Genomic DNA, 27,232 nt, shown 5'->3' on the forward strand with positions numbered 1-27,232 from the left:
ATACAAAGTGCTGCGATTCATGGGGTTGAAGAGAGTCGGACACGACTGAGCGACTGAACTGAACTGAAGGAGAATGGAACATAAGGAACAGTTGACATTCCCACACTGGGTAGAGCAGCACAAGAGTAAAAATAATACAACGTGAAGGTTAGACATTACAGCATCTTGAGATGGGACCATGCGCTTGTCCTACAGATGGCAAGCTAAGAGCCTGCGAGATTCACATATGCTCCCCTCGTAGGATCTAGGATCAAAAAGACGATCTCTCTACACACTCTTACATTTTCCTAAGTAACAACCACAGAGGATCCAATCCACCAACTTGTCTCACTCCTAAACAGAAAAAAACAGCCCTTTTGAGATACTCGTTTTTCTTTATATGTTGTAGTTTTGGCTACTTTTACATCACTCCCCACTGTCCAGAGCTTTTTCTCAGGCTCCAATGTGGAGATAATATTCAGATCAGACACAGAAATTCTGGGACTTCCTTGGTGATCCAGTGGTTAAGACTCTGCATTTCCAATGCAGGTGGTGTAGCTTTGATCCTTAGTCAGGGAACTAAGATCCCACATGCAGAATGGTGCAGCCAAAAAAAAGTAAACAAGTAAGCAAAAACAAACAAGTAGATATTCAGCATTATCAGAAGAAAGAAATCTAAAGTGCTGTGGGTTTTTTTAAACACTGAGCCAAAAGTCAAAAGGGAGAAAATAGGAAATCGGGTTTTTTGGTTTCTTCTTTTTAACTTTTGCTACTGAGCTTTGTACATAATTAAGCTCTGGGACAACCTCAGATATGACATGAAATAGACACAGCATCTGAAGAGGGTCCGTTTAACCTTGTGAAACTGTGTCATGCCCCAGTCACCAGAACTCTCAGATGAAAGACATCAGGCCTCCCAAGGGGCACACAGGGAAAATGCAGATACCCAAGGGCAGCTCTGGAAGGAAGTCATCCTCACCCACAGACAGCAGGTTCCTATAGGTCTCCAGCATCACGTCCCTGTACAAGGCCCTCTGAGCAGGATCCAGGAATTCCCACTCCTCCTGAGTGAATTCAATGGCCACATCCTCAGAGGTCAGTTGTTCCTGAAATGAAACCACATGTCAGCAAAAGAGCCATGAAAAGTTCTCATTTTCATGCAGAAGAGAAAGGGTGGTAAGGGGCAACGACTGACTTGGTTAAAGTATGTGTTCTAACAGATCCATGCAGGGGTATCTGGAGAAATTATGGATCTCTAAGTTTAATTTCTTATGCTTTTTCCTAAGACCTTATGAGATTCTCCAATTAATATGGAGTTTTCATCATTGTTCAAAATCCATGAAATACATAAAAATAAACCTCAACACTGTTTTGGCTATACAGAAGTGTCAGATATTATGTTCTACCCAGTGAGTGCAACTCATTATCTAGATGAGATACAGCATGAGTGGTGTCTTCAGAGATGACAAAGTCCATGGCATTTTTAATGGAAAGGTCAAAATTTTCAGGTATAATGTTGATAACAGCAGCAAGGACCAAAAGTGTCTGAAGGCTTCCTGTTGCTCTAAATTACTGTAGTATTACTCTAAACATTAAATAAGTACTTTACAGGCAAGAAGCTGTCATCAACATAATAGCACATTAAAGAACCATCTGTTCCCACCTTAGAGAAGAAAACCTGTGTCACAGACACTCTGAGAAACTTGAATCAGATCAAGAAGGTAAGAAATGTTACATGAAGCACCTGAACTCAGAAGCTTGGGCTCAGCAACTGAAGCTTAAGCATCTAACAGTGAAGTAATAAGAGAACATTAAAAGTCCTTTGACAGAGGGCTCCTAAAGAAAACTTTAAACAAGTCCAAGGTGAGCCTCTTCCCTGCCCCTTTGTCTTCTCTGCAGGGGGAGCAGCTCTTGGGCCTCGGGCCTTCATTCCTTGAAAATGGACACCTGTGCCAAAGTAGTCTCTACCCCCTCCCTGATTGGGAGAACCTCCCCCTTGTTGAGTGACCGCTGTCCACAGTGGTGGTGAAGGACTGGAGACACTGACTGATGAGAGCCACAGCAGCTTGGCAGCCCCAGGTCCCCGGACTACCTCACTTATTCCTAGCCACAGCTTCCAAACCAGTGTCATTTCAAAGGACTCTGAGACAGCAGCCAAGTTCCCTGGAGCTGGAGCTGCCACAGAAGGGGTGGCTGGCTCTGGGGCTGGAAGTGGGACTGTGTTCGGGAGCTTCATCACTGTTATGCCAGGAACCCTTCTCTGAAACAGTAGCTCTTCTATGCCACAGGCTTGGCCCTCTCAAAGGCCACGGGGCTCTTTTGGTGATGGTGGTCTAGCTCGTCTTCTTCACAATATGAAGGAGCTGTTTCCACCTCCCATAGTTCTTTCTCCTGTGTCTGCCCTGTATGTTCCCTTTCCTGTAAGTCCCCAGGCAGCCTGGGGAAAGTGGTGAGCTCAGGGTCTGACAGAAGGAAAACAAATAAATATTGTATTAATATGAAAAAAAAAAAAAAAAGTCCAAGGTGAACAATGTGGAATGGCATGAAAGGTCATTACAGACGTGGATACAGAAACACAACTTTTAGTAATTTACTACTTAAAACACTAACAGGATTGTTTAGAAAATTTCAAGGCCACAGATTATACTGATAACATAATTTCAAGTAAAAAAAAAAGCTGATATGTAGTTTTAAAATCATGATGTCTTCTATCTAAACCACAGACTTGCACATGCACGCACACTTATCTATAAAAAATTAAATGAAATGAGAGGATTTGTCTTTTCACAGAATTTTTGGACAATTTTATATCATCCTTTTATTCACATGTATTTAGTAACCTTCAGACAATAAATATGTATCCTTTGTACTCAGCTGAGTTTGTCAACAGGATTTTATACTAAGCTACCAAAAGAAAACTGGTAAAAACATTAAAAAAAAAATACTTGAACTCAATTCATAATAAAATTACCATATACAAAGATACAATTTTACCCATTTAAATGTACATAGCAAGGCATTAACAGAAGCCAAAGACTTTCTTTGCTTTTTTTTCCACTAATAAAACAGATTTGAAATTAGAAGAGTCATTAGATTATGACAAAAAAGAATTATCACAACAGCAAAGTAAAAAAACTTCTCAGAGAATTAAAAATCATGTCAGAAAAGAATATGGAAAAAGATATAGTTATTAACCAAGACTATCTGAAGAAATATCATGATAGGAAGGAAACATTCAATACATTCCTTCTGAAATTACAGTGGCAGGAAAGGAGCTGTCCAGGGTGCCTGTCTTTCACCACCATAGGATGCACAGGAGGGGCCACTAGAAGAAGTAAGAGGAGGTAAAACACAGGGCAACAGACAGAGAGTTTCAGAGAGTTGAAACAGGTAGTACTCACAAACCTAAGGACATGGAAAGGTGAAAAGTGAAAGGATGGAGAAAGACAGTCCATCCTAAGGAGAGCAGGGGAGACTGTTATATCAGACAAAATAAACGGAAGAAAAAAAGTGCAATGAGATAAAGATTGTATAATGATAAAATGATCAATTTACCAAAAACTGTAACAAGTAAAAATATATACACATCTAAGTATATTCAAAAGCAGAAACATTACTTTGCCAGCTGAGGTCCGTGTAGTCAAGGCTATGGTTTTTCCAGTGGTCATGTATGGATGTGAGAGTTGGACTGTGAAGAAGGCTGAGTGCCAAAGAATTGATGCTTTTGAACTGTGGTGTTGGAGAAGACTCTTGAGAGTCTCTTGGACTGCAAGGAGATCCAACCAGTCAATTCTGAAGGAGATCAACCCTGGGATTTCTTTGGAAGGAATGATGCTAAAGCTGAAACTCCAGTACTTTGGCCACCTCATGAGAAGAGTTGACTCATTGGAAAAGACTCTGATGCTGGGAGAGATTGGGGGCAGGAGGAGAAGGGAATGACAGAGGATGAGATGGCTGGATGGCATCACGGACTCGATGGACGTGAGTCTGAGTGAACTCCAGGAGATGGTGATGAACAGGGAGGCCTGGCGTTCTGCGATTCACGGGGTTGCAAAGAGTTGGACACGACTGAGCGACTGAACTGAACTAAACTGAACATTAGATATTTCAGAAAAATGAAGCAAACATTGAAGAGGCATGTACAGATCACACGGCCCAACAAAAGCATAAAACACATGTATCTCAAGGACACATAAACCATTCTCTATGAGAGAACATATGTTAGGCCAAAATTAACCGTTTTAAGAGACTGATACCATAAAAGTATCTTCCCTAACAACAACAAAATAAACACAAGAAAAAAAGAAAATTCCTCAAATGTGGACATTAAACAACTCACTCTTACACCACAAATCGGTCTAAGAGAAAAATCACATGGAAATTTTAAAATACATGGATCAAAACGAAAAGACAATATTACAAAATATATAACACACAGAGAACACTATACTAAAACGAAAGCCTGAAAGGTTAAATGCTTACAGTAAAAAAGATCTTAAATCTGAAATCTATTTTTAGACCTCTAGGAAGCAGAAAACAGAAAACAAACTAAACTCAAGTTTAGCAGAAGGAAACATGTAAATAAGAAAGATTAAACCAGAGATAGAATAGAAAGTAGAAAATATAAAAATCAACAAACCAAGAGTTGATGTTTTGAAAAAATTGTATAGGAAAACCCCCACCTAGACTAACGACAAGAGAAAAAATGATCCAAATAATTAAAAACAGATATGAAACTGGAGTGATTACAACTCATGTCAAAGAAAGTTTCTAAAGATAAGGAAGTACTATGACCAATAATGCCTATAAGTGACAGTATATAGGAGATACTGGCAAATTCGTAGAAACATACAAACTATTTTACTTATTAAGAAAAAAGTTGAGAAGTGTTGAAAGTGAAAGTGTTAGCCACTCAGTCGTGTCTGACGCTTTGTGATCTCATGCACTGTAGGCCACAAGGCTCCTCTGTCCATGGAATGTCTCCAGACAAGAAGACTGGACTAGAGAGCCATTCCTTTCTCCAGGGAATCTCCCAACCCAGGGATAGAACCTGGGTCTCCCACAATGCAGGCAGATTCTTTATGATTTGAGCCATCAGGGAAGCCATTTATAACTAGAGACATTTAAAAAGTAGTGAAAATAAGAAAGAAAAGAAAAATAAGAAAAAGAAAAATACAGGACCAAATTCTACCAAACATTTACAAAAGAATTACCACTAATCCTGCTAATTCTATGGAGCAAGCATGATTCTAATAGTTTGTTGATTTCCCAAAGACACAAGAAAGGAAAACTAGAAACCAATACCGCTGATGAATACTGATGCAAAATTAAAATACTTGCAAACCAACTTCAACACATATTTAAAAGATCTGAAGAAACAGACACAGAGGACAGATGGAGCAGGGAGGGGAGGAAGGAGAGGATGAGATGTATGGAGAGAGTAACATGAAAACTTACATTGCCATATGTAAGGTAGAGAGCCAATGCGAATTTTCTGAATAACTCAGGGAACTCAAACAGGGGCTCTCTAACAACTTTACAGGGGTGGGATAGGGAGGAAGATGGGAGGGAGGGGACATATGTATACCTATGGCTGATTCATGTTGGTATTTGGCAGAAAATAACAACTTCTGTAAAGCCATTATCCTTCAATTAAAATAATTTAAATAAATAAATAAAAAGATCTGACACCATAACCAAGTGGATTTTATTCATATAAGGCTAGGAGAAGTCAACATACAAAAATCGATTAATTATTACAAGGTAATCAAGGTGATGTGGTACTGGTATAAAAACAGGCGAATAAACCAACTGAACAGAACCCAGTACTCAGAAATAATTATTTGTGTATATGTAAGGTATATTGACAAGGATGTCAAGATACACAAAAGGGAAAGGACAGGCTCAATTGATTTGTTTCCCAGATTTAACCAGCTACTGTGCATACTAACACCTGACTTCCATGGGCAGTTTCCTTGCCCTGACTGACAGAGCAGACAGTGCATCCATATAGGCCCTAAGCAATCCGTGCTGCCCAAGAGCACAGAGACCCCATATCCAACCCGTGGGTGAGAAGCCCTGCCCAAGACGGTGTCCAGGGGAACCTCCTCACAAGGGCCAGGTCACCGGGTCATGGGGAGACGGGACCTAAGTGGAGACGACAGGGCCTGAGGGAAGGCCTCGGGTGAGTGTGCATGTACAGGAGTCACACAGGACACTCCAGAGTCAGACACGATTAGTGAGTCCAGAGAAGAGCATTTCAGGAAGGACAGACTAAATATGACCTTACCTGAGAAAGAGCCATGCCTCACTCCTTTTCTTTCCTCTTCCTTAACTTCAGGGCTGCCTCAGGCAACACGAGTCTTCAGAGGTCTATCATCAAAGTTGAGAACATGCTGTTTAATGCTTAGAGTCAACACATAACCTAAATGAGCCCCAACCACACACACAGGGAAACGTTCACAATGTGGAACAGACAGTACCCTGTGGAATTGTCTCAGGAGGGACTCAGGACAGTCAACTCCCACAGAGAGACCAACATGGGACCTTCCCACACTCTCCCTCGGATCACACTCCCCTCCTGCTGAGGCTTCATGTACACAGCAGCAGGAGGCACCTCCGCTGACCAGACAATCTCCTTCAGGTCACACAGGAGGCCCTGATCCATCCCCACTCAGAACAGAGCACCCCCTCCTCAGCCAAGATCTCAGCCCTCAGGACTGGGAGGACTCAAGAGTTCTGATGCTCAGTGAGGGATCCAGACTGGAGTCAACTGGGCCATCTTAAACATTCTCGAGCTGTGAACCAACACAAACTACCTGAAGGGGAATCTCTGGTCAGAGGGTACAAAACGTGTGTCAGGAGCCGCATTAGGCATTACTGACAAAATGGAGGCACGGCCCCAACCCCCTCTACTTGTCCCACAAGTACGGAGCCGGAATGTAGGAGTTAGGTCTTGTGATTCTGACTTGTTATTTCCTTTCCTCAGGTGAGTTGACTGAAAAGAATGTTAAAGTGCTTATAGTCCTTGAGAGGAGCATGAGAAGGCACAAAGCCTCCTGCAGTTGTGCTCAGAGAATAATCCATAAAGTTAACCATTGACATTTGTTCAAGGATCTTTACAAAGAGTATTCCAGGATGATCACGTAGGCTGCAGCTTGACGCCATGGGAAGGACTGTCATCTAACACATATTTGTGAAGGAAATGTTTATGGCAAAAAAGTTTACTGAATTTAGGGTTTAGGAATAATTAAGAAATGGAGTGGCCATCATGGTCAACAAAAGTGTCTGAAATGCAGTACTTGGATGCAATCTCAAAAACGACAGAATGATCTCTCTTTGTTTTCAAGGCAAACCATTCAATATCACAGTAATCCAAGTCTATGCCCGAACCAGTAATGCTGAAGAAGCTGAAGTTGAACAGTTCTATGAAGACTTACAAGACCTTGTAGAACTAACACCCAAAAAAGATGTCCTTTTCATTATAGGGAACGGGAATGCAAAAGCAGGAAGTCAAGAAACACCAGGAGGAACAAGCAAATTTGGCCTTGGAATGTGGAATTAAGCAGGGCAAAGACTAATACAGTTTTGACAAGAAAATGCACTGGTCATAGCAAACACCCTCTTCCAACAACACAAGAGAAGACTCTACACATGGACATCACCAGATGGTGAACACCGAAATCAGATTGATTCTATTCTTTGCAGTCAAAGATGGACAAGCTCTATACAGTCAACAAAGACAAGACTGGGAGCTGACTGTGGCTCAGATCATGAACTCCTTATTACCAAATTCAGAATTAAATTGAAGAAACTAGGGAAAACCACTAGACCATTCAGGTATGACCTAAATCAAATCCCTTATGATTATACAGTGGAAGTGAGAAATAGATTTAAGGGCCTAGATCTGATAGATAGAGTGATGAACTACAGAATGAGGTTCATAACATTGTACAGGAGACAGGGATCAAGACTATCCCCATGGAAAAGATATGCAAAAAAGCAAACTGGCTGTCTGGGGAGGCCTTACAAATAGCTGTGAAAAGAAGAGAAGCAAAAAGCAAAGGAGAAAATGAAAGATATAAGCATCTGAATGCAGAGTTCCAAAGAATAGCAAGAAGAGATAAGAAAGCCTTCTTCAGTGATCAATGCAATGAAATAGAGGAAAACAACAGAATGGGAAAGACAAAAGAGCTCTTCAAGAAAATTAGAGATACCAAGGGAACATTTCATGCAAAGATGGGCTCGATAAAGGACAGAAATGGTATGAACCTAACAGAAGTAGAAGATATTAAGAAGAGGTGGCAAGAATACACAGAAGAACTGTACAAAAAAGATCTTCACGACCCGGATAATCACGATGGTATGATCACTCATCTAGAGCCAGAAATCCTGGAATGTGAAGTCAAGTGGGCCTTAGAAAGCATCACTACGAACAAAGCTAGTGGAGGTGATGGAATTCCAGTTGAGCGACTGAACTGAAGTGAAGTAAAGAATAGTTAGAAGCTAAAAATTTAAGGAATGTGGTAGTGCTAGTGTGTTTTACTATAGCTTATACAGATTAGGAATTTCAAAGATATTAATAGCTAGAAGACTTTTTAGGAGATAGTGTGCTTAGGATTCTAAGGGCAAACAGGATTTAGAAAGATAAGAAATAAACTGAGGAGTGTGGTTTGCAGCCCAGACATAAGCATGACTTACAATGTAATCCCAAGTCAAAGTAAACAGGATTCTGAGAGAATCGCTGAAGCAGAAACTCTGTTTGAAGGGCAACAATGTTTTATGGAGACAATAAATCTGGGTGAGGGGAAACTGAAAATTCTAAACCTCTGGCCTAATGCTTTTGTCAAAGTATAAAGAAGAACCTGAAGCTTGAAATAAGCATGTAGTCCCGTACCTTGAGTCAGAGGCTGCATCATTCTCTGCCGACACCGCTCATCCCTTCAGGCTGATTCCCTGGCTGCTGGAGCTGCACTCTGGCACATATGTACGCAAAATATGTCATCAATGAAACGTGAAGCCTGGACTGAGCACCATTCAGAGAAAAGCACCCCCCAATTCTCTTTTTCTTTCCCAGCCTTACTAAGGTGTAACTAACAATAATGGTATAAATGTACTGTGTACAAAGTGATCATGTGATAGACTCATACACTGAATATTATAGTGGAGTAAGTTACACATCCACCTATGACTACTCTGTATTATTTTTCTCTGGGTATATTTCAAGGATATAGAAATGCTACCAGCAGCATGCAGTACCTCAGATCCCCAGAACGTACTTATTTTACAACTGAAAATCTCTACTCTTTGACTACCAGTGCCTCATTTCCGCCTCTACCCAGCTTCTGGTAACAGCCTTATCACTCGATGGCTCTATGAGTTTGACAATTCTAGTTTCCACATAGGGTCGATCCTCCTTTGTCAGGCTTATTTCACTTGGCATAATGTTCTCTAGGTTCATTAATTCTGGCATAAATGCAGGATCCTTGATTTTTTTATATTTATATACAGAGAAAAAATCGTTCATGAATATAACTATATAATAAATATTTCTATACCACACTTTTGTAACCTATTCTTTTGTCAAGAGATATCTGGGCTGTGTCTATGCCTTGGCTACTGCAAATCCAGTCACACTCATGGGACTGTGGACATATCCCTGAAAAACTGATTGCTTTTCTTTGGATATCGGTCAGAAATGGGTTTGACAGACTGTAGGCCTGTTCTATATTGATTTGTTAAGGAACTTCCATTTTATTTTCCAACATAGCAGGACCATTTACATTACCAACAACAGTGCAGTTACGATTCCATGCTTTCTGTACTGTGCCTGTATGTGTGATTATTTTGGGAGGGACAGGAGTGGATAACACAGAACCCAGCCTGGCAGCAAGACAGTTGCAGCTGCATCTTCTAGAGGACAAGCCTCCAGGATACAGATCACTGTGGCATCGCTGCCCTCTGATTTTTTTGGAGCCATCCTACCCAACGTCACAGAACTTTATGACTCTTCTCAGGTTGGGCACAGAGATCCCTACCGAGCAGGACCACCTTGTAACAAGCATTCTGTGATCTTAACCTTACTACTCCTATTTTCCCAGCAGGACTCAAACAAACTTACAAACTTTCATGGTGTCCAACAGAGTCTCCACAGAGCCCATAATGAGCCTCTAACCCTCTTATAGAAACGCAAAGCATTCCAAGCCCTGATAGGTCATGCATGAGGCAAAATACAAAAGAGGACACCCAAGGATCCAGACACGAGACACCATATTTTCATTTACAGTGAATGATCCAGGTCAAAGATCGAAATCTCCAAAGACTATGAAAAAGAGGGATAATTCCAATGATGCACATGGTCCACTGGACCTCAGCATCTTCCAAGGAAACACCCCCGATTCTCCTGGCATCGTCCCAAATGTACATGAACCTTTCTGCATGGCAACCCCAAGTACATAATGATCCCAAAGTTGATGCAAAAAATGACCTGAGATTTTCCCTGTTACTCTATGCTGCCTGACTGCTAAAAGAGCCAACAAAAGCCAGGAGTGGAGTGGATGCTGGGGGCACCTGCTAGAACCAGCCCCTCAAGCTCAAGGCTCCCATCCTCCTGCACCCACAGGCACCTGTGGGCTCAGCCCAAGCCACAGTTCTAACAGTGGAAAAGACTTCTCTTGGCTGAATTCCACGTCCTTCATTGCTGCTCACGTGTGGTCACAAGTTGTCAAATCAAACTTGTGCAGGCACATGTCAGCCTCAGCACTGCTGTCCCAGGGAACACAAGCTAAGGCAGTAGAACCTCAAACCACTCCATGCGGGCTCTCCAACAAACCCCCTTCCAGGTGCTCCAGCTTGAACGGAGACATTCTCTTCTAACAGATCCACACACCCCTTGTCCCTGCAACTACACTTGGGATGAGCACACACTCCACTCACTGGGCTCACCTTGATGCCCCCAAGTACTGCCACAACCCTCCTGCAGACCCCACCAGGCTCCCTCCACTTTCCCCATTTGTCTACCTTTCCTGATGACTGGACTAAGCAAAACTAAAGTGCACATGGGTTTCCTGGCAAAGGGGATCACAAGAGGAGTGCCCACGAGCTACCACCCAAAGGACACTGCACACACAGTATGAAAATCAAGAGAGTGGCCCTCCTGGGCAAGTTTGCCACCACCTGGGGACATTATAGAGTCCACGTACAAAGGCATTTGAGATGAGGAAGTCTCAAAGCAAGGGTCTCCAGGTCTCACTCTCTCCTGTTTTCTCCACCCACACCTACTTGGAAGATATTCTAGCTCTCGGGGTCATAGGGGCCAGTGTCTCCTTCCTGCCCCATTAGGTTTTGGATTTCTGCTCATCCTCAGCGCACTGAAATCACAACGCTGACACGGAGCACATGAACTCCTAGATGGCAAAGCTGCTGTCCACGATGGTGACTGGTCCTGGTTGGACAGAGCTTAGATCTGGGGGCTGCAGAGGATGAAACCCAGCAGACTAAACATGGGGACATCTAAGCCCACTGCTTGAGGACACCAGTTCTGTAGGGCTTTTCAGGACTTCCTATATTTCTTGGCTCATCTTTTGAGTAATTAAGTAGTCACATGGGGTAAAGATCAATTATAGCTGAAATGTCCAGAACATGGGAAACATCTTCATCATCTGCCCTGTTCTCTTGGTCTTCCCTGAGGATTATTCAGCCCAACCCATAGTCCTGTCATCTACAGACATTTCCAGTAACAAGTACTACAGCCATGCTGGAAAGAAGAGGAACACTATGAGCCCTAGAAAGGGGGGAACCAGGAAGGACTCAAAATAACCCATGAAGAAGGGCATTAATTTTTGCTGATGGCAACTGATACAGAGGCAATAAACCTGGGTAACATGAGAGAGACTGTTAGGAGGGCATGGGAAGACCTCTCTGAGCCTAGACTTGAAGGGTGACAAAGGGCCTGAGGCACGGTGACCTGAAGGTGAGAAAAGGAACTACAATGTCAGACAGAAATGGTTTGGGTATTTGGAAACAGAGAAAAGGTAAATGAGACCGGGACAGGCTGAACCATGAGCAAAAGGTCAACTCCCAGGATGAGGCTGCAGACACTGACAGGGCCCTGAGCTTGACAGAGGGCTGTGGAGAAACAGCGAGGAGTCAAGCTTTTGACCCAAGAACAAATGAAAGCCAGTGGAGGTCTGAATATCAGGATGTAAAAAAAAATCTCCCTTTAGATTTAGCCTTATTCATAGAAGTCATCTAATTCTGAGCCTGTGATCCTGTCTCCATCCTACAGTTTTCCTTTTCGTTTTTCATTCAGGGAGGATTGGGATCTATTTAAAATTCTCATTACCACCAGAAACTCCCTCCAAACCAGAACTGCCACACACAGACACACAGCCAATTGGCTAATCATTTCAGGGGTCAGTGTTGCTCACGCTCAGACATTCCAGTCTAGTCTCTCATCTGCATGTTACAAGTGGGCTCCCTCAGGCCCAGAGAGAAGCCATTTATGAGAAGGTCTGAGCTGAGTGAAGAGAACCGGGTATAACTGAATAATGAAATGGGAGGCTGAAGGGCAAGTGGGCCAAGTTTGTCCTTATTGCCCATCCCATTTAAGACCAGGAACATCTGTCATGTATCTGAGCAAAAGAAACTTTTCTTTCAAGATTGGGTCAAACTGATACCAAGCAGATAATTCTTTATTATACAATTGCAGTAAAACATTTTAAAAATACAGAATTGTAAATATACATCCACTGCTACAAAACACTTTGTAAGGGGTCAGCTTGGAAATAGGATCTGAGCAATCTTTTTCGTTATGAAGAGAGAGGCTCTGTTGGAAGGTTCCAGGTCAATCCAGCCCATCCTTCCTCATTTGCACAGAAAAGTCACAAAGGGACCTGAGGGAAACATCTTCATATCACGGCAGAGCTCACTTTTTTTCACTGGTCATAGAAAATGGAGAAAACAGACCATTAGACTTACCAGTTAAACTAGGTGTTTTTCTTTTTTTGAAAGGGAAGAATGAAGCATTTTGTTGGTTTTATCATGTTAAATGTTCTTTTATTTTCCCATTTTTCAAAGAAATGCTTTTAATTTCACAAGATCTAATGTCATACCCCCGTTATCCTCTGGTAAAGAGCTGAGACCAGAAATATCCATTTGTGTGTGCACACATAAACACATACACACAATTCATGTCTTTGGTAAAACCACAGTCGAAAATATGTCTATTTTATTACAAGATGCTGAGAGGGTAACAGGCAGGAAGGCCAGGGGTCTCCAAAGGGAGGAAACAGGCTGCAAGTGTCAGGCATTTTTTTCTCTCTTAAGCAGCAGGAGGAAACAAACTAGTGATTTTTTTTTCCTTCGCTATACAAATCTAAAAGGAGGCTTCTCTTAAAATACTGGGTTGTCATAATGACACCTGGGGTCAGATTCTCAAGACAATCAGGACTGAAGGTGCCCGGGGGTTCCCACACAAGCTCCTGTCCTAATTACACCTGAGGAACCCCGGGTATTAATAACTGTGGGGGGCCAAGCCATCGATTTCCTTTTAGAAACTTACTCTGTGCTTACTGAAGCCCCTGGCCCACTTCCTTCCCAATCCACTTCCGTAAGGGGACTGTCTGGACGAGCCAAAGGGTATTATTTCAGTTATTCTTTATGTTGTAACTGAGATTCTGGGCTATTTTCACACAAGTTTCTGATTGTGCCAGAGTCTCCCTCACCCCTTTTGGGGAGGAATATACTGAACAAGGTCCATGCCTCTGTTTTCATAAATATGGAGCCCTCCCTTTCTCTCCCTTTAGTTGAACAAACTGTAAATCCTAGAGTATGGGCTGATGGAAAATCTGTGGGTCGAGCACAAAATGCTATTCCTGTAGTTGTCAAGCTCAAAGTCCCACTTATTTCCACATAAGAAGCAGTATCCACTGAAACATGAGGTTAAGGGTTAAAACCCATCATCGAAAATTTAAAGGAGCAGGGACTATGAGTTCCCTGTAACGGTCCATGCAACACTCCTATTTTGGGTATAAAGAAATCAAATGGTAAATGGAGACTAGTTCAAGATTTACAAATAATAAATGAGGCTGTAATTCCTTTACACCTCATGCTGCCTAATCCTTATACTCTATTGTCTGAAATTCCTGAATGAGCCAAATACTTCTCAGTAATTGATTTGAAAGATGCTTTCTATTCTGTGCCTTTGGCAGAGGAAAGTCAATTTCTATTTGCCTTTGAAGACCCTATGCAGCCAGCTTCTCAGTTAACCTGGACAGTTTTGCCCCTGGGATTTCGTGACAGTCCTCACTTATTTGGACAAAGTTTGTCACAGGATCTACAAAACTTTAATAGCTCCAAAGCGGTGGTGTTACAATATGTAGATGATATTTCGCTCTGTGCTGAGACAGAGGAGGCTTGTTCAGGAGCCTGAGAAGATTTCTTAAGCTTTCTGGCAGGCTGCAGTTATAAGGCATCAAGAGAAAAGGCTCAGCTTTGTCAACAATCTGTTAGATATTTGGGCCTAATCATATCAGAAGGGACTAGGGCCATAGGCCCTGAGAAAATTAAACCTGTACTAAATCACCCCCTACCTATGACTTTAAGACAATTGAGAAGATTTCTGGGAATCACAGGCTGCTGTCATATTTGGATTCCGGGTTATGGAGAACTTGCCTGGCCTTTATATAAACTTATAGCTGAAACTCAGCAGGCCCAAACAGACAAACTGCTCTGGTCTCCAGATACTCAAACGGCTTTTAAGGTTCTTCAGACTGCTCTCCTACAAGCTACCGCTTTGAGCTTGCCCACAGGGTCAGAATTTAATTTGTCACCGAAAGAAAAGGTACGGCCTTGGGAATTTTGACAGAAGCCCGAGGGCCTCACCAGCACCCTATTGCTTATCTAAGCAGAAAATTAGATGTGATTTCACATGGGTGGCCCCACTGCCTAAGAGTAATTGGGACAGCGGCTTTATTAGCACCTGAAGCTTTAAAAATAATTAATCGGTGAAATCTTACTGTCCTGACATCTCATGATGTGAGTGGAATCTTAAATTCTAAGGTTACTATTTGGATGACACACAGTAGGCTTCTTAAATATCAGTCTTTGTTGTTAGAAGGACCAGTAACTTAGCTTAAAGTCTGTGGACATTTAAATCCTGCCACTTTCCTTCCTAAGAAGGAAAATGAAACACCTGATCACAATTGTTCCCAATTCCTAAATTTAAACTATGCAGCTTGCGAGGATCTAATGGATACCCCATTAGATAATCCTGACATGGAAGTATTTACAGATGGCAGTTCTTTTGTTCGGGATGGAAAGCATAAAGCAGGTTACACCATGGTGACTGCTGAACAGGTTTCAGAAACAAAATCTCTCCTCCAGGGAACCAGTGCTCACTTAGTGGAGCTTGTGGCTCTGACCCGAGCTCTAGAGTTAACCAAAGGGCAGCGAGTAAATATCTACATGGATTCTAAGTATGCTTATTTCACTATACATGCTTATGCTGCAATATGGAAAGAAAGACAGTTTAAAACAGCAACAGGAGAACCTATTAAGCATTTCAGAGAGATTGAGAGACTTTTAACTGCTATGCTGCTGCTAAGATGCTTCAGTTGTGTCTGACTCTGTGCGACCCCATAGACAGCAGTCCACCAGGTTCCCCGTCCCTGGGATTCTCCAGGCAAGAACACTGGAGTGGGTTGCCATTTCCTTCTCCAATGCATAAAAGTGAAAAGCGAAAGTGAAGTCACTCAGTCATGTCTGACTCTTAGCGACCCATGGACTGCAGCCTACCAGGCTCCTCTGTCCATGGGATTTTCCAGGCAAGAGTACTGGAGTCGGGTGCCATTGCCTTCTCAGTTTAACTGCTATATATTGTCCTAAAGAAGTAGCTGTTTTGCATTGCAAAGGGCACAGCAGGGATGGGAGTAAAGCAACTGAAGATAATCAGCTGGCTGACTCTCAAGCCAGAAAAGCTGGCACTTTATGAAACCCCTTCACTGTAGACGCCTTTGATCTGGACAGATCCTGTGGTACAGGAAAAACCATAATATACTGAGGAAGAATTAGAAAGATATGAGAAAAGACGAGCAAAGATAAAGGATGGTTACAGTCTGAGGATGGATGATTAATAATTCCTGAAAATGCTCAATGGAAAATTCTTAATGGTCTACACCATAGTTTTCATTTGGGTGTAGAGAGTACTTACCAGATGGCTTCTCATTTGTTTGAAGGTAAAAATGTAATGAAAACTTTAAAGAACATTATCAAAAGGTGTGAGGTTCATCAGAAACATAACCCAAAGACTAAGAAGCTAGCAATATCTGGATTACAACGAAGTGGAAAGTATCCTGGAGAGGGCTGGGAAATTGATTTTACTCATATGCCAAAAGCTAATTGATATTCTTGCTTACAAGCTTGGGTAGATGCTTTTACTGGATGGACTGAGGCTTTTCCCTGTCATAGTAAGCAGGGTAAGTGCTGGGAGCTACCATGGGAGATCCCACCCATGACAAAAGTCATGTGGAAGGAAACTGTTAAGCAAGGCTTCAGAACTCAACGGGCTCCCTAGGCTTTCTAGAGCATCTACCCCAAAACCAGAATCTGTCTGTTTTACTATTTCATGACTTTCACCAACTCCTCTGACATTAACAGGGGTCTATTTCTGACCACCTTTCTCTGGAGAAAATCAACTTAGGGCTATAGCTAATAAGTCTCCTGGACATGAGAGAAATATTTCAAATCGAACCCCCCCGTTAGCACTATAGCTTGCTTGGCAGGTATATTCAGACCGTTGCAGCTACGCATATGATTATTTACATCCTCCCAACTGTGAGAGGCACGGAAAGCCTAAAACATAGAGCCTTTTAAAGAGTTAAAAGTTATTAGAGTAGTGCTGGTGTAGGATTTCATTATTGGGCCAATGCTTGTTGCTAAGTTCCCATATCTCTTATCCACTGTGCACCTGGACTGCATTAGTTAACATAGCTGGAAAGTAAGAAAAACAAGTGTAGCCTTGAAATTAACCACATCAGACTTTTGAGCTAATTGGTTCTTTCTTGTAACTCACTGCACCTTTGCTTCCTGAGAATGTAACTCTATTTAATACTTTCTGAGGCTGACATAGATTAGAAACGTAAGAAAAAACATTTCAAGGGAAAATAAGTTTTCTGGTTGAGAAGCCTTTATCAAAAGAGGGTCATAAAATGTTCACAGGCCTCCAAGGACAGAAGATAATGTACACAATATTGTTTATGGGAAAGGTTTGCAGAAAAATCCCCTGGTTTCGATAAAGACAAAACAGATATAATGTTTGGGCTGACTCTGTATGACTTTGCATCTTTCATTTCCCTCTATGTACAAGTAAAGGTATAAAAGACCCTTTTAAAAATAAAAACAATGGGCCTCGCTTGAAGAAGCTTGGTCACCCCATGTTTTTCTTTCTCTTTTTTTTTCTCTACTTTCTTTCTCAGGCTGATCCCTTGGAGCATAGAGGCTCCCTGCGTTCACTTATCTGCCCAGGTTTCTAAGACCTGAACAGGAAGACGTTCTGCATCTTCACTCCCTCGGGAGACCGGAAAGGCACCTGTGGCCTCCGTGAACAGGGCAAACTTCTTGTCTCCAAGTTTTATTGGCTTTCTATGTAAACCAAGAAATATCAGCCTCTTTCTCTCCTCTATTTTCTTATCTACAATATTCTTTCCTTATCTCTCTCTAAATCATCCACCGACGCCGTTTTTCCTTCAGGTTCCCCTGGATCCTGTGGGGGCTGGACCCCGGCAGGTAAGGAGGTTATAAAGATTTTAATCCATGAAATCATCCCCAGGTTTGGGCTGCCACGGAGTCTTCAAAGTGACAATGGCTCTGCATTTAAAGCTGCTGTAACTTAGGGGGTATCTAAAGCTCTAGGAATAGAATATCACTTACACTGTTCCTAGAGACCCCAATCTTCAGGAAAGGTTGAAAAATCTAATGTCATTATCAAAAGACATCTGCGCAAATTAACTCAAGAGACTCAGGACAACTGGATTAAAGTCCTACCCACAGCTTTAATGAGGGCTTGAACTGCTCCCCAAAAGGAGGGACTGTCCCCCTTTGAATGTATTTATGGAAGGCCTTTCTTATGCACAGACATCATTATAGACCCTGAAGCCTTGGAATTAAACTAGTTACGTAACTCAGCTCTCAGCTTTTCAACAGGCAATAACAGAACTCCGGGAGATGACTCCTGACCCAGCCTCTGAGTCAAGCAAGCCTCTATTTGAGCCAGGAACCGAGGGCCTCATAAAAACATTGGGATCTGGGGGCCCATCCCTCGAGCCCCTCTGGGAAGGCCCTTACAGGTTATTCTCTCTTCTTTCACAGCTGTCAAAGTGCCAGGAATTGATTCGTGGGTACATCACACTTGAGTTAAGAGGTGGCACCCTGACCAGAACTAAGTGACTTCATTTTATGTCTTTACTTTCTATGCTCTGACTTTGTACTTTTCATATGGGCCTGATAATCTATGTGAGCTACTTCTGCTGACTCCAAAAATCCTGAGTGTGCTGTTTGATCCTCAAGACAATGTCTTCTTGTTCTCGGCTCACTCCTATGCTGCGTTCCAACAATGGGTCTAACTGCTGGGTCTGCAGAGTGCTCCCCTCTTCATCATGAAAGGCTTTTGTGGTGGACATCTCCACTTCAAGAAAAATACTTTCTCCAAGTCTCCAAATACCTTCCACAACAATCATATGTGATGCCTCTTCTTCATCTGATGACATCTACCAACCCTAAAATGGACTGATGCAACACTTTGTACTTTAACTATAGACATAACGTGACTTTTAATTTTGATTATACATTGTCTTGGTTTAATGACTATTTTGCTACACATAAGGCAAATAGATCTGGATCTAATGGTTTTTTACCTGACGTTTATCAAATATGGGATGAGGTTATATGGCTAACTCCTGAAAAAGGACATCTAGTATCTACTGCCCCTATATGCTGGGAACAAACAGAGCCATCCCCAAAAGTCAGCCAACAACTTCATTACAATGATTGGAAACAATTGGGATTTTTGCCTCAGGATGTATGCAACGTAATCATTCCCCTGTTTTCCAACCCCAGTTCAGGTCCTCCCTTTGTCTGGCCAGGCACTAATTGGGACTGGATATCTCAGTCAGCTGGCTTGCTCCAAACGGGACCTATTGGATATGTGGCTCTTACCTATGGGCATCGCTTCCCCTTGGTTGGATAGGGAGATGCACCCTGGGTCTAGCCTTTACTCACAGCTTTATATTTTCAGAGCTTCCAGAAAAGCCTGCTAATTTACCCCACCTTAAAACTCGGTGGGCAAGGTCTGTACTTCACTGATATGATTATTTGGCTGCAATCTTTGTTCCCTCTTTGGGAACTACAGATGATATGCTACGAGTGGATGCTTTCACTAATTTTACTCAACAGGCATTACAAGATTCTCAAAAAGCTATTTCAGCTCTTAATGCTGAACAAGCACAAATGAGAAAGGTGGTTTTACAAAACAGATTGGCTTTAGATATTCTGACACCTGTGCAAGGAGGAACTTGTGCCATTATTCATACCCAATGCTGTACATATATACCTGTTATGAGCACTAATGTTATTCATTTTATTAAACACATGAACAAGATGATTGAGGCTATGGATATTCCTGAAGCCTCAATTGCCTCATTTTGGGACATGTTAACTAGTGCCCCAAGGTGGAAAACTATCTTAACAATAATTCTGACTGTTTTGTTTTTGCTGTTTGCTCTCTGCATCTGTAACTGTGTAACTCGATTTGTTTCTAGTTGCATGAAAGCTTTTAAGTTAAAAATGGCTGTGTTAGGGGAAGCTCACTGATTGAAACTGCCCACCCTGGCCAGGCACCACAGTAACCATATGCATGAGTTGTTTTATGACAGGAGATCCTGATAAGGAATATGGAACTAATGAACCACCACCAACCTGAAGAGTTCGGGAAAGGTCGAAAGGAGACACGGAGTGTCTGTCCACTTCCCAGAATCTCTCTCTCGATAGCATCTAACTTGGCTGAGCGATGCGTGCGCCACCAGGAAAGACTCCGAATTAGAATAATTGGCCAAAGATCACCCGGAAACTCATCTCATCACCATAAAACCCGAGACTGCAAGCCACATGGCAGAGCAGTTCTCCTGGGTTCCCTTACCGTACTGCTCTCCACTCGGGTGCCCTTTCCCAATAAAATCTCTTGCTTTGTCAGCACATGTGTCTCCTTAACAACTCATTTCCGATTGTTAGACAAGAGCTCAGTTTCAGACCCTGGAAGGGGTCCCCCTTCCTGCAATAGTTGCTCAAACTCCTGCTACTGCTGCAGCTTCTTCCAACTAATATTTGGGGGCCCTGGATCAGACATCTTCGGTGAGAATATGTTGCCTCACCAATTTAAGGACAATGCCCCTTGTCAGCTCGGAAGCAGTTATGGAATGAGAACAATGCCCCTTTTCCCTAGGCAACATAATTCCTCTAAAAGAAAAGGGGGGACTGAGAGGGTAACAGACAGGAAGGCCTGGGGTCTCCAAATGGAGGAAATAGGCTGTAAGTGTCAGACATTTTTATCTCTCTTAAGCAGCAGGAGGAAACAAACTAGCGATACTTTATTCCTTCTCTATACAAATTTAAAAGGAGGTTTCTCTTAACGTATGTGTTGTCATAATGACACCTGGTTTCACCTGTAGTTAACTATTTTCAAACCTTGAGTTAACCAATCCATTTTTTTATGGAAATGTTAGTCTTAAGCTATGTGAATGGACTACGCACTTACCCCAGACTCTCTTCAAGTCAGTTCCGCCTAATGGCTCAGTACCTACTTCACAAACCAGTAGGTTATACTCAGATATTGTTCCCCTAATCTATGTAAACAAAACTATTTGTATGCTAATCTGCCCTTCAACAAGATTCAAGTTAATCATTTTACGGCCTGGGATGAATCATCTGCTGCCAAGATTATCCCAAAATGCATTTTATGGATGAAGGGCCTGGTGCCATTCTGAGTGTTAAAACCTTCCTTTCCTTTATTAACAGACTGCTATTGACTATAATGGCACCCCACTCCAGTACTCTTGCCTGGAAAATCCCATGGATGGTGGAGCCTGGTAGGCTGCAGTCCATGGGGTCACTAAAGAGTCTAAGAGTCGGACACAACTGAGAGACTTCACTTTCACTTTTCACTTTCATGCATTGGAGAAGGAAATGGCAACCCTTGCCAGTATTCTTGCCTGGAGAATCCCAGGGACAGAGGAGCCTATTGGGCTGCCGTCTACCGGGTCGCACAGAGTCAGACATGACTGACACTACTTAGCAGCAGAAGCAGCCCCCCCCACCTCCATTCTGAACCCTCGTCCACCTCCCTCCTCACCAGATCTCTCTGGGTTGTTCCAGAGCACTGGCTTTGGGTGCCCTGCTTCGTGCATTGAACTTGCACTGATCATTCTGGTTTACATATGGTAATTTACATGTTTCTGTGCTATTCTCTCAAATCATCCCACACTCACCTTCTCCCACTGAGTCCAAGTCTGTTCTTTACATCTGTGTCTCCCTTTGTTGCCCTGCATGTAGGATCACTGGTACCATCTTTCTAAATCCCATATACATGCATTAATATACAGTATTTGTCTTTCTCTTTCTGACTTATTTCACTCTGTATAATAGGCTCTAGGCTCATCTACCTCATTAGAACTGATAAACGAGGTGACATTTTTGCTAAGTATGGCACAAAATAGTCTAAGATGATTTACTACTTACCAAAGAAAATTTCAAATGTATGAGATGAAGGGAAGAAAGCACTCAGGCAAGGAATAAATCTGAAAAAAATTTGAAAAAAAAAAAAACAAAACGGAGAATTATTTTTAATCTAAAAATCTGGTGTCAAAGTTTAAAAAATTGTGCAGAATAATCATATTTAGAAAAGGATGATAAGAGTAGAATACTGGAAACTAAAAAAGCTTATTTCTGAAGTTAAAAATGAGTACAGAAACTGAATGAATTAAGACCCTTTCCAAGCTACAAACACCATCATTCATAAAGAAAGGAGAAAATGTGAATCAGTTAAAAAAAAAAAAAGTGTTCCTTTAAAAATGCTACCCAATAATGATACAGTGGATAAGAATCTGTCTGACAATGCAGGGGACATGGGTTCTACCCCTGGTTCAGGAAGATCCCACAAGTGCAAGCAAGTAAGCTTGTGCACAACTACTGAGCCTGTGCTTTATTTTTTTTTTTTTTTAATTTATTTATTTATTTTTAATTTTTACTTTACAATTCTGTATTGGTTTTGGCATAGATTGACATGAATCCACCACAGGTGTACATGCGTTCCCAAACATGAGCCCCCTGTGCTTTAGAACCTGGGAGCCACAACTCCTCAGCACACAGCACAGCGCAGCCAAAACAATTCATTAAAAAAAAAAAAAAAAGCTACCACAGAGTGACACTCTAGAGTCAGTCCTTTCTTGCCCCAGGTCTCTTCTTCCCTGACCTCTATTTTATGATAGGACAAGGGAAGGGGGTCACTCACAGCTCAGTGAATCAAGCCACTGCCCCAGGCTCAACAAGGTTTGCAAATGAAAGTCTTCTTCTGCCACAAGTAATAAAAAAAAGACACAAGCCTTATAGACAGGAGTTTGTAAATTCTCATCCTCCTCTGCATAACTAAAAAGATCACCTGTGTCCAAACAACTGGCCACACCTGGATCGAGCTTACCCCTCTGTTCACCTATCTCCCTAGTTCATCTGGGTCTCGGTGTCTCTATCTCCCTCTCTGCTCTCCTGCTGTTCCCGTCCTATTTCCTCCCTCACACGTGTCCTGTCCAGGCTGCTGCAATTCGTTCCCCCTCAAAATGCTCTCTCTCCCCAACCTTCCTGAGTCTTTCAAAAATCCATACCTAAGTCTGCCTCTTTCTTCCCCCATTTCGCCTCCCTCTCTGCGCTCCAGATTACTCCCCTTCTCTCGCTGTGACTCTCCCTTCCTCCCCACTCTCTCGCAGGCCATGTGGCTATGCTTCCTTCCAGCCCTTTCCTCCTCTGCTCCTTACCTTTCTCTGCCAGCACCAGAAAACCGGCCACCTCAGATTGAGACTTGAACCCTTGTGGCGGGACTCCAACCGGGTGAAAACACAACTCGGGACTCTAACCGAAGAGGCCGGGACTCAAACCCGGCCTAAACTCAGTTAAGGACTCTCCACCTCTGACGTCCCTCATCGCCCTTCGCCTCCCCGCTCCCATCACTGAGACAGGGCAGTTCTCCCTGTGCTGTTTTCCAGTCCCTGGAGATCTGGCTTTCTAATTTATTAATACTTCTCTATTTTACTCACTTGGCTATTTTCAAGGCTTAACCTCTTTGACTTGACTATCCCTTTGCAAATTCCTCAGCCATTCTCAGTTTTCCCATTGGTTCTCCCTGATGCTTTTCTCCTCAGTTTCAGTTATTTCTCTCAGTCCTTCTGACTCTGCTTCTCCTGATCCGCCTGCCTCCTGAATTTACTGAGTGGGCGACAGAACGAGACGCCCCCGGACCGGAAGAGCACCTTTTCCGACAGAGTTGAACTGGGCATGGGACAGCACTGGCTGTCACAGGGCTGGCCCAGGTCACCTACCCTATGCGGGGTGAGGGGTCGGGCTGACAGGAAAGGGGGCCGCTGCGGGGCAGAAGGAGCGGCCTCAGGAGACGCGAGAACAGAGGGGCTGGGAGGGAGGGGGCTCAGGAGCGGGGCGGCCTCGCCGGAATCCCAGGACCGGGGAGAGGGCGCGCGGCCTATCTGGGCTCTGCCTCCAGCGGTCGAGAAGGTGACGCGGCGGGCGCGACTCCAACTCGAGAGAGAGGGCTTTACTTGGCGAGGCCACAGGTCAAAAAGGGTGTTAAGCAGGAAAACGTCGCCAGGGGCAGTGTCTACGCGAACCGAGGGCCGAAACCTCCTCAGCAACATTTAAGACCCAAACGAAAAGATAACTCGGCCCAACGGCAGCGGCAGCGTCTATTCGGGGCCGAGCACCGGGTGCCAGGGTTTTCAGGTCGCTGGCAATTCCCACACCATGAGGACGAGTGAGCGGGGGCGGAGGTGGGGATTGGAGGGTTGGCGATCTCTGCAAACTTACTCTAGAAGGAAGCTTACGCGCCGCTCGGGGACCTCGGCTCCACGCTCTCTGACTTCCGGCTCTGTGGGAAAGGGCTTTTGGTTTTAGAGCCGCAGCTTCCGACCAGGGGCGGGGCGAGCACCCGCTGTGCGCAGAGTTCCTGGGAGGGGCGGGGCGCGGAGGGGGCGGGGCCTGTTACCTTGACAGCATTTACCTACTATCTGTAACACTGCCCAGGCAAAAGCTTCAAGTTATGTTGGAAGCCAAGATACCTCCTCTTAAGACTAAAAGGATTTCTTCTCAATAAAAAGCTGTTTTTCACAGCATGTTGTGCTCAGATCCTGCTAGTGAAGCTGAAGCAATTCAGGGATCTGGGAACTTGGGCAGTTTTAAGAAACAAGAATGGGACTAATCTCTATATTACAAATACAAAACTCTGCCTGGGTAGAAATGGGCCATTCCCTACTCACACCCTACAAAACAGCAAACTTAGAATAGTGCTGAGTTCAACAAACTCAGGGTCAGTACCTGGGTGTCTGAGATGGAGGACTTAAGGGATGTGATCATTTGGGTCACTAACCACAGCCTTTTAAGAGCAAGACACTTTAAATGATTATAAACTGCATTATCGTTTCTTTTATCCAACGTCTTTTAATTATTTCCCCTTTCTAAACCCAACTCTTTAAACAGTGACATAAAAGGGGTTGTATAACCAACTCTTACAATGACAAACATCATTGTGTAAGTTTAAGTTACAGAGAAAAAATTAACTGATACGTATACTGTGAAGCGATTATCACAATAAGTTTGCCTAGCATCCATAATTTCGTATAGATAACCTAAAAATGATTCTCGACAGTGGATTCACCAATGATTTATCAGATACAACACCAAAAGCTCACGCCAACAAAATAAAAAAGGTAAATTGCACACACCCTAATTATCAAATATTGTGCAGTAATCCATCTTCAGCAGTGAAAAAACAATGTACACTATACCAAAAAATTGCCACGCATATATTCAATAATAGTTTAACATCAAGAATACATAAAGAACTCTAAAAAGTAGTGATCACCAATTCCACCACAGGGGTGGGGGAGCTTTCTTAACCAACCATCCCACATATTGCAAATAAAATACAAAGAGTAACATAAAATAGAAACTTAATGGCAAATATAAAGACAATCATTTATAATGCTTAAAAAAAGGAAAGTAGCTATGCCGTGAAATAAAACAAATGATGGTTCATCAATGAAGTTATCACTCCACTACATAAGCTCTGTCATTAAATTGCTACAAAATTAAGTGTGGAGGCAGAATGATCAATAGCACCCAGGTGACAAGCATGCAGCATCAGCAACAGTTTAGTCAACAGCCTCACAAATATGAGGGTGTGAACCTGGACAGTACCCTTGTCAGGAGAAGTTCCTACACCTCTTGGTGAGGCTCAAAGGGCATGGTGATAGTACACGTGAATAATACTATCACAGTGCCCTTCACACGGGCTTCTGTGACATCACTCAAAGCCAGAAAAAGATGTACAGGTCAAGGTCTTCAGATGCCTGACTCCTGCTTTTTCCTCTTCTGGGCTTCTTCATCCATGAGTCTTCACAGTTCTATCATGAAAATTGAAACCATGCTGTTTAATGCTTAGAGTCAACACATCCCTTTCCTGAGCCCCAACCACACACACACAGGGAAGCCCTCACTGTGTGGAACAGACAGTCCTCTGTGGCCACTGTCTCAGGAGGGACTCAGGACAGTCAATTCCCGCATAGAGTCCAACACAGGACTTTCCCACAATTTCCTTGGCTCACACTCCCCTCCTGGTGAGGCCTTATGTACACAGTGGCAGGGGGCACCTCCGCTGACCCCAAGATGGCCTTCAGGTCACACAGCAGGCCCTGGTCCAGCTCCACTCAGAGCAGAGCGCTCTCCCCTCCCCCAGGGCCTGATCTCAGTCTCAGAAGTGGAGGCTAAGAGCCCTGGTGCTCAATGCAGGATCCAGATCTGAATCATCTGCAGCTCTGTGCACATTCCTGGGGCAAAGCCCCACACAAGATCCTGAGGAACATGTCTGATGGGGGAGAACCGACTAACCAGAGTGTGCGTATCCATACCATACACCCTGTGACCATGTGACACGTGTACACTGTGAAATATTTATCACAAACCACTAAGGAACACATCCATCACCTCCAAATTCCCATGTTCTGTGTGTGGTGAAAACACTGATGACATACTCTCCTGACAAATTCCCAGCATGCAGTAACAGAACAGAATTAACTACGGTCAGCATGCTGCGCATACCTCCCCAGGACGCATTCATTTTACAACACAAAATCTGTACCTTTTGACCAACATCTCCCCATATGCCCCTCCTCCCAACCCCAGATGACCACCATCCTACCCTCTGGTACTAGTGAGTTTCTTTTTTTTTTTTTTTTACATTGCATATAATGGAAGGACATACCAGTCTTTCCCAGTCTGTCTTAATTCACTTACCATGATATTCTCTACATTCATCCAAGTTGTCCCAAGTGAGACAAATGTCTATAATTGTTTACAAGAAAGTTGCTATTGAACGAACAAATCTTTATCCCAAGCTATAAAAATAATTAAATGTAAAGAAAGCAGAAAGCCAAAAGTAAAACCATCACAAAGAACATGTTTAAAGTTCCTTGAAAAGGCACCATGTAGTAAGAGTCAGTCCAGTTCTTGTCCCATTTCTTCTCTCCTCTACTCTCACCAGGAATAGGGAGAGAATCAAGCTGAGAGAATCAAGTCACTGCCACAGCCCCCACCTCAACAGGCTCTACACATGGATGATCTTTTTATACACATAATTACAAAATCCACATGCCTCACAGACAGAAATTTTGCAATTCTCATTCTTATCTGTATAACTTACAGAAGCAAGATTTGCATTAGATTTTTGCCAGGGTCCAGCCCCGGTGGATCCAGGGAATTTCAAAGAAAGACGGAGTAGGCATCCTAGGGAAAAACTTATTTAATTACAGATATATAGAGAGATTAGAAATGGATAGTGTAGTAGGAAAATTAGTGAAGAAAAAGAGGCTGAATAACTTGGTTTACGTGGAATACCAATCATCACCTACGTAGGCCACAGGCGTCTTTC

The 27,232-nt window shown here is 43.0% G+C and overlaps 2 protein-coding genes and 1 pseudogene across 10 annotated transcripts in view; 1 reads left to right on the forward strand and 2 right to left on the reverse strand.

Moving 5' to 3' along the window:
* Positions 1-27,232, reverse strand: part of LOC120871952 (zinc finger protein 665-like) — a 385,017-nt gene that overhangs the window by 271,609 nt on the left and 86,176 nt on the right. The window contains exon 1 of one of the 2 annotated variants that reach the window (XM_040252015.1): positions 8,876-8,947. The exons of the other annotated variant lie outside the window; for it this stretch is intronic. The gene's annotated coding sequence lies outside the window, so the exon portion shown is untranslated. Of the gene's footprint in view, positions 1-8,875; positions 8,948-27,232 lie in introns of those variants that run through there. 2 annotated transcript variants of the gene reach the window in all.
* The window catches only part of LOC120871962 (zinc finger protein 347-like), a 232,281-nt gene that overhangs the window by 71,384 nt on the left and 133,665 nt on the right, over positions 1-27,232 (reverse strand). For 4 of the 8 annotated variants that reach the window (XM_040252056.1, XM_040252057.1, XM_040252055.1 and 1 more), the window contains 2 exons: positions 6,269-6,351; positions 959-1,085 (listed from right to left, as the gene is read on the reverse strand). In XM_040252056.1, coding sequence (XP_040107990.1) covers positions 959-1,085; positions 6,269-6,283 — 142 coding nt within the window. In that variant the 5' untranslated portion in view covers positions 6,284-6,351. Of the gene's footprint in view, positions 1-958; positions 1,086-6,268; positions 6,352-7,081; positions 7,107-8,875; positions 8,948-21,765; positions 21,825-24,114; positions 24,143-27,232 lie in introns of those variants that run through there. The other 4 variants (XM_040252059.1, XM_040252058.1, XM_040252054.1 and 1 more) reach the window with 4 other exon arrangements.
* LOC120872983 lies at positions 1,852-2,305 on the forward strand (annotated as a pseudogene).

Source organism: Oryx dammah, unplaced genomic scaffold (assembly GCF_014754425.2).
Source record: "Oryx dammah isolate SB20612 unplaced genomic scaffold, SCBI_Odam_1.1 HiC_scaffold_13, whole genome shotgun sequence".
In the NCBI taxonomy this organism is placed as follows: domain Eukaryota; kingdom Metazoa; phylum Chordata; class Mammalia; order Artiodactyla; family Bovidae; genus Oryx; species Oryx dammah.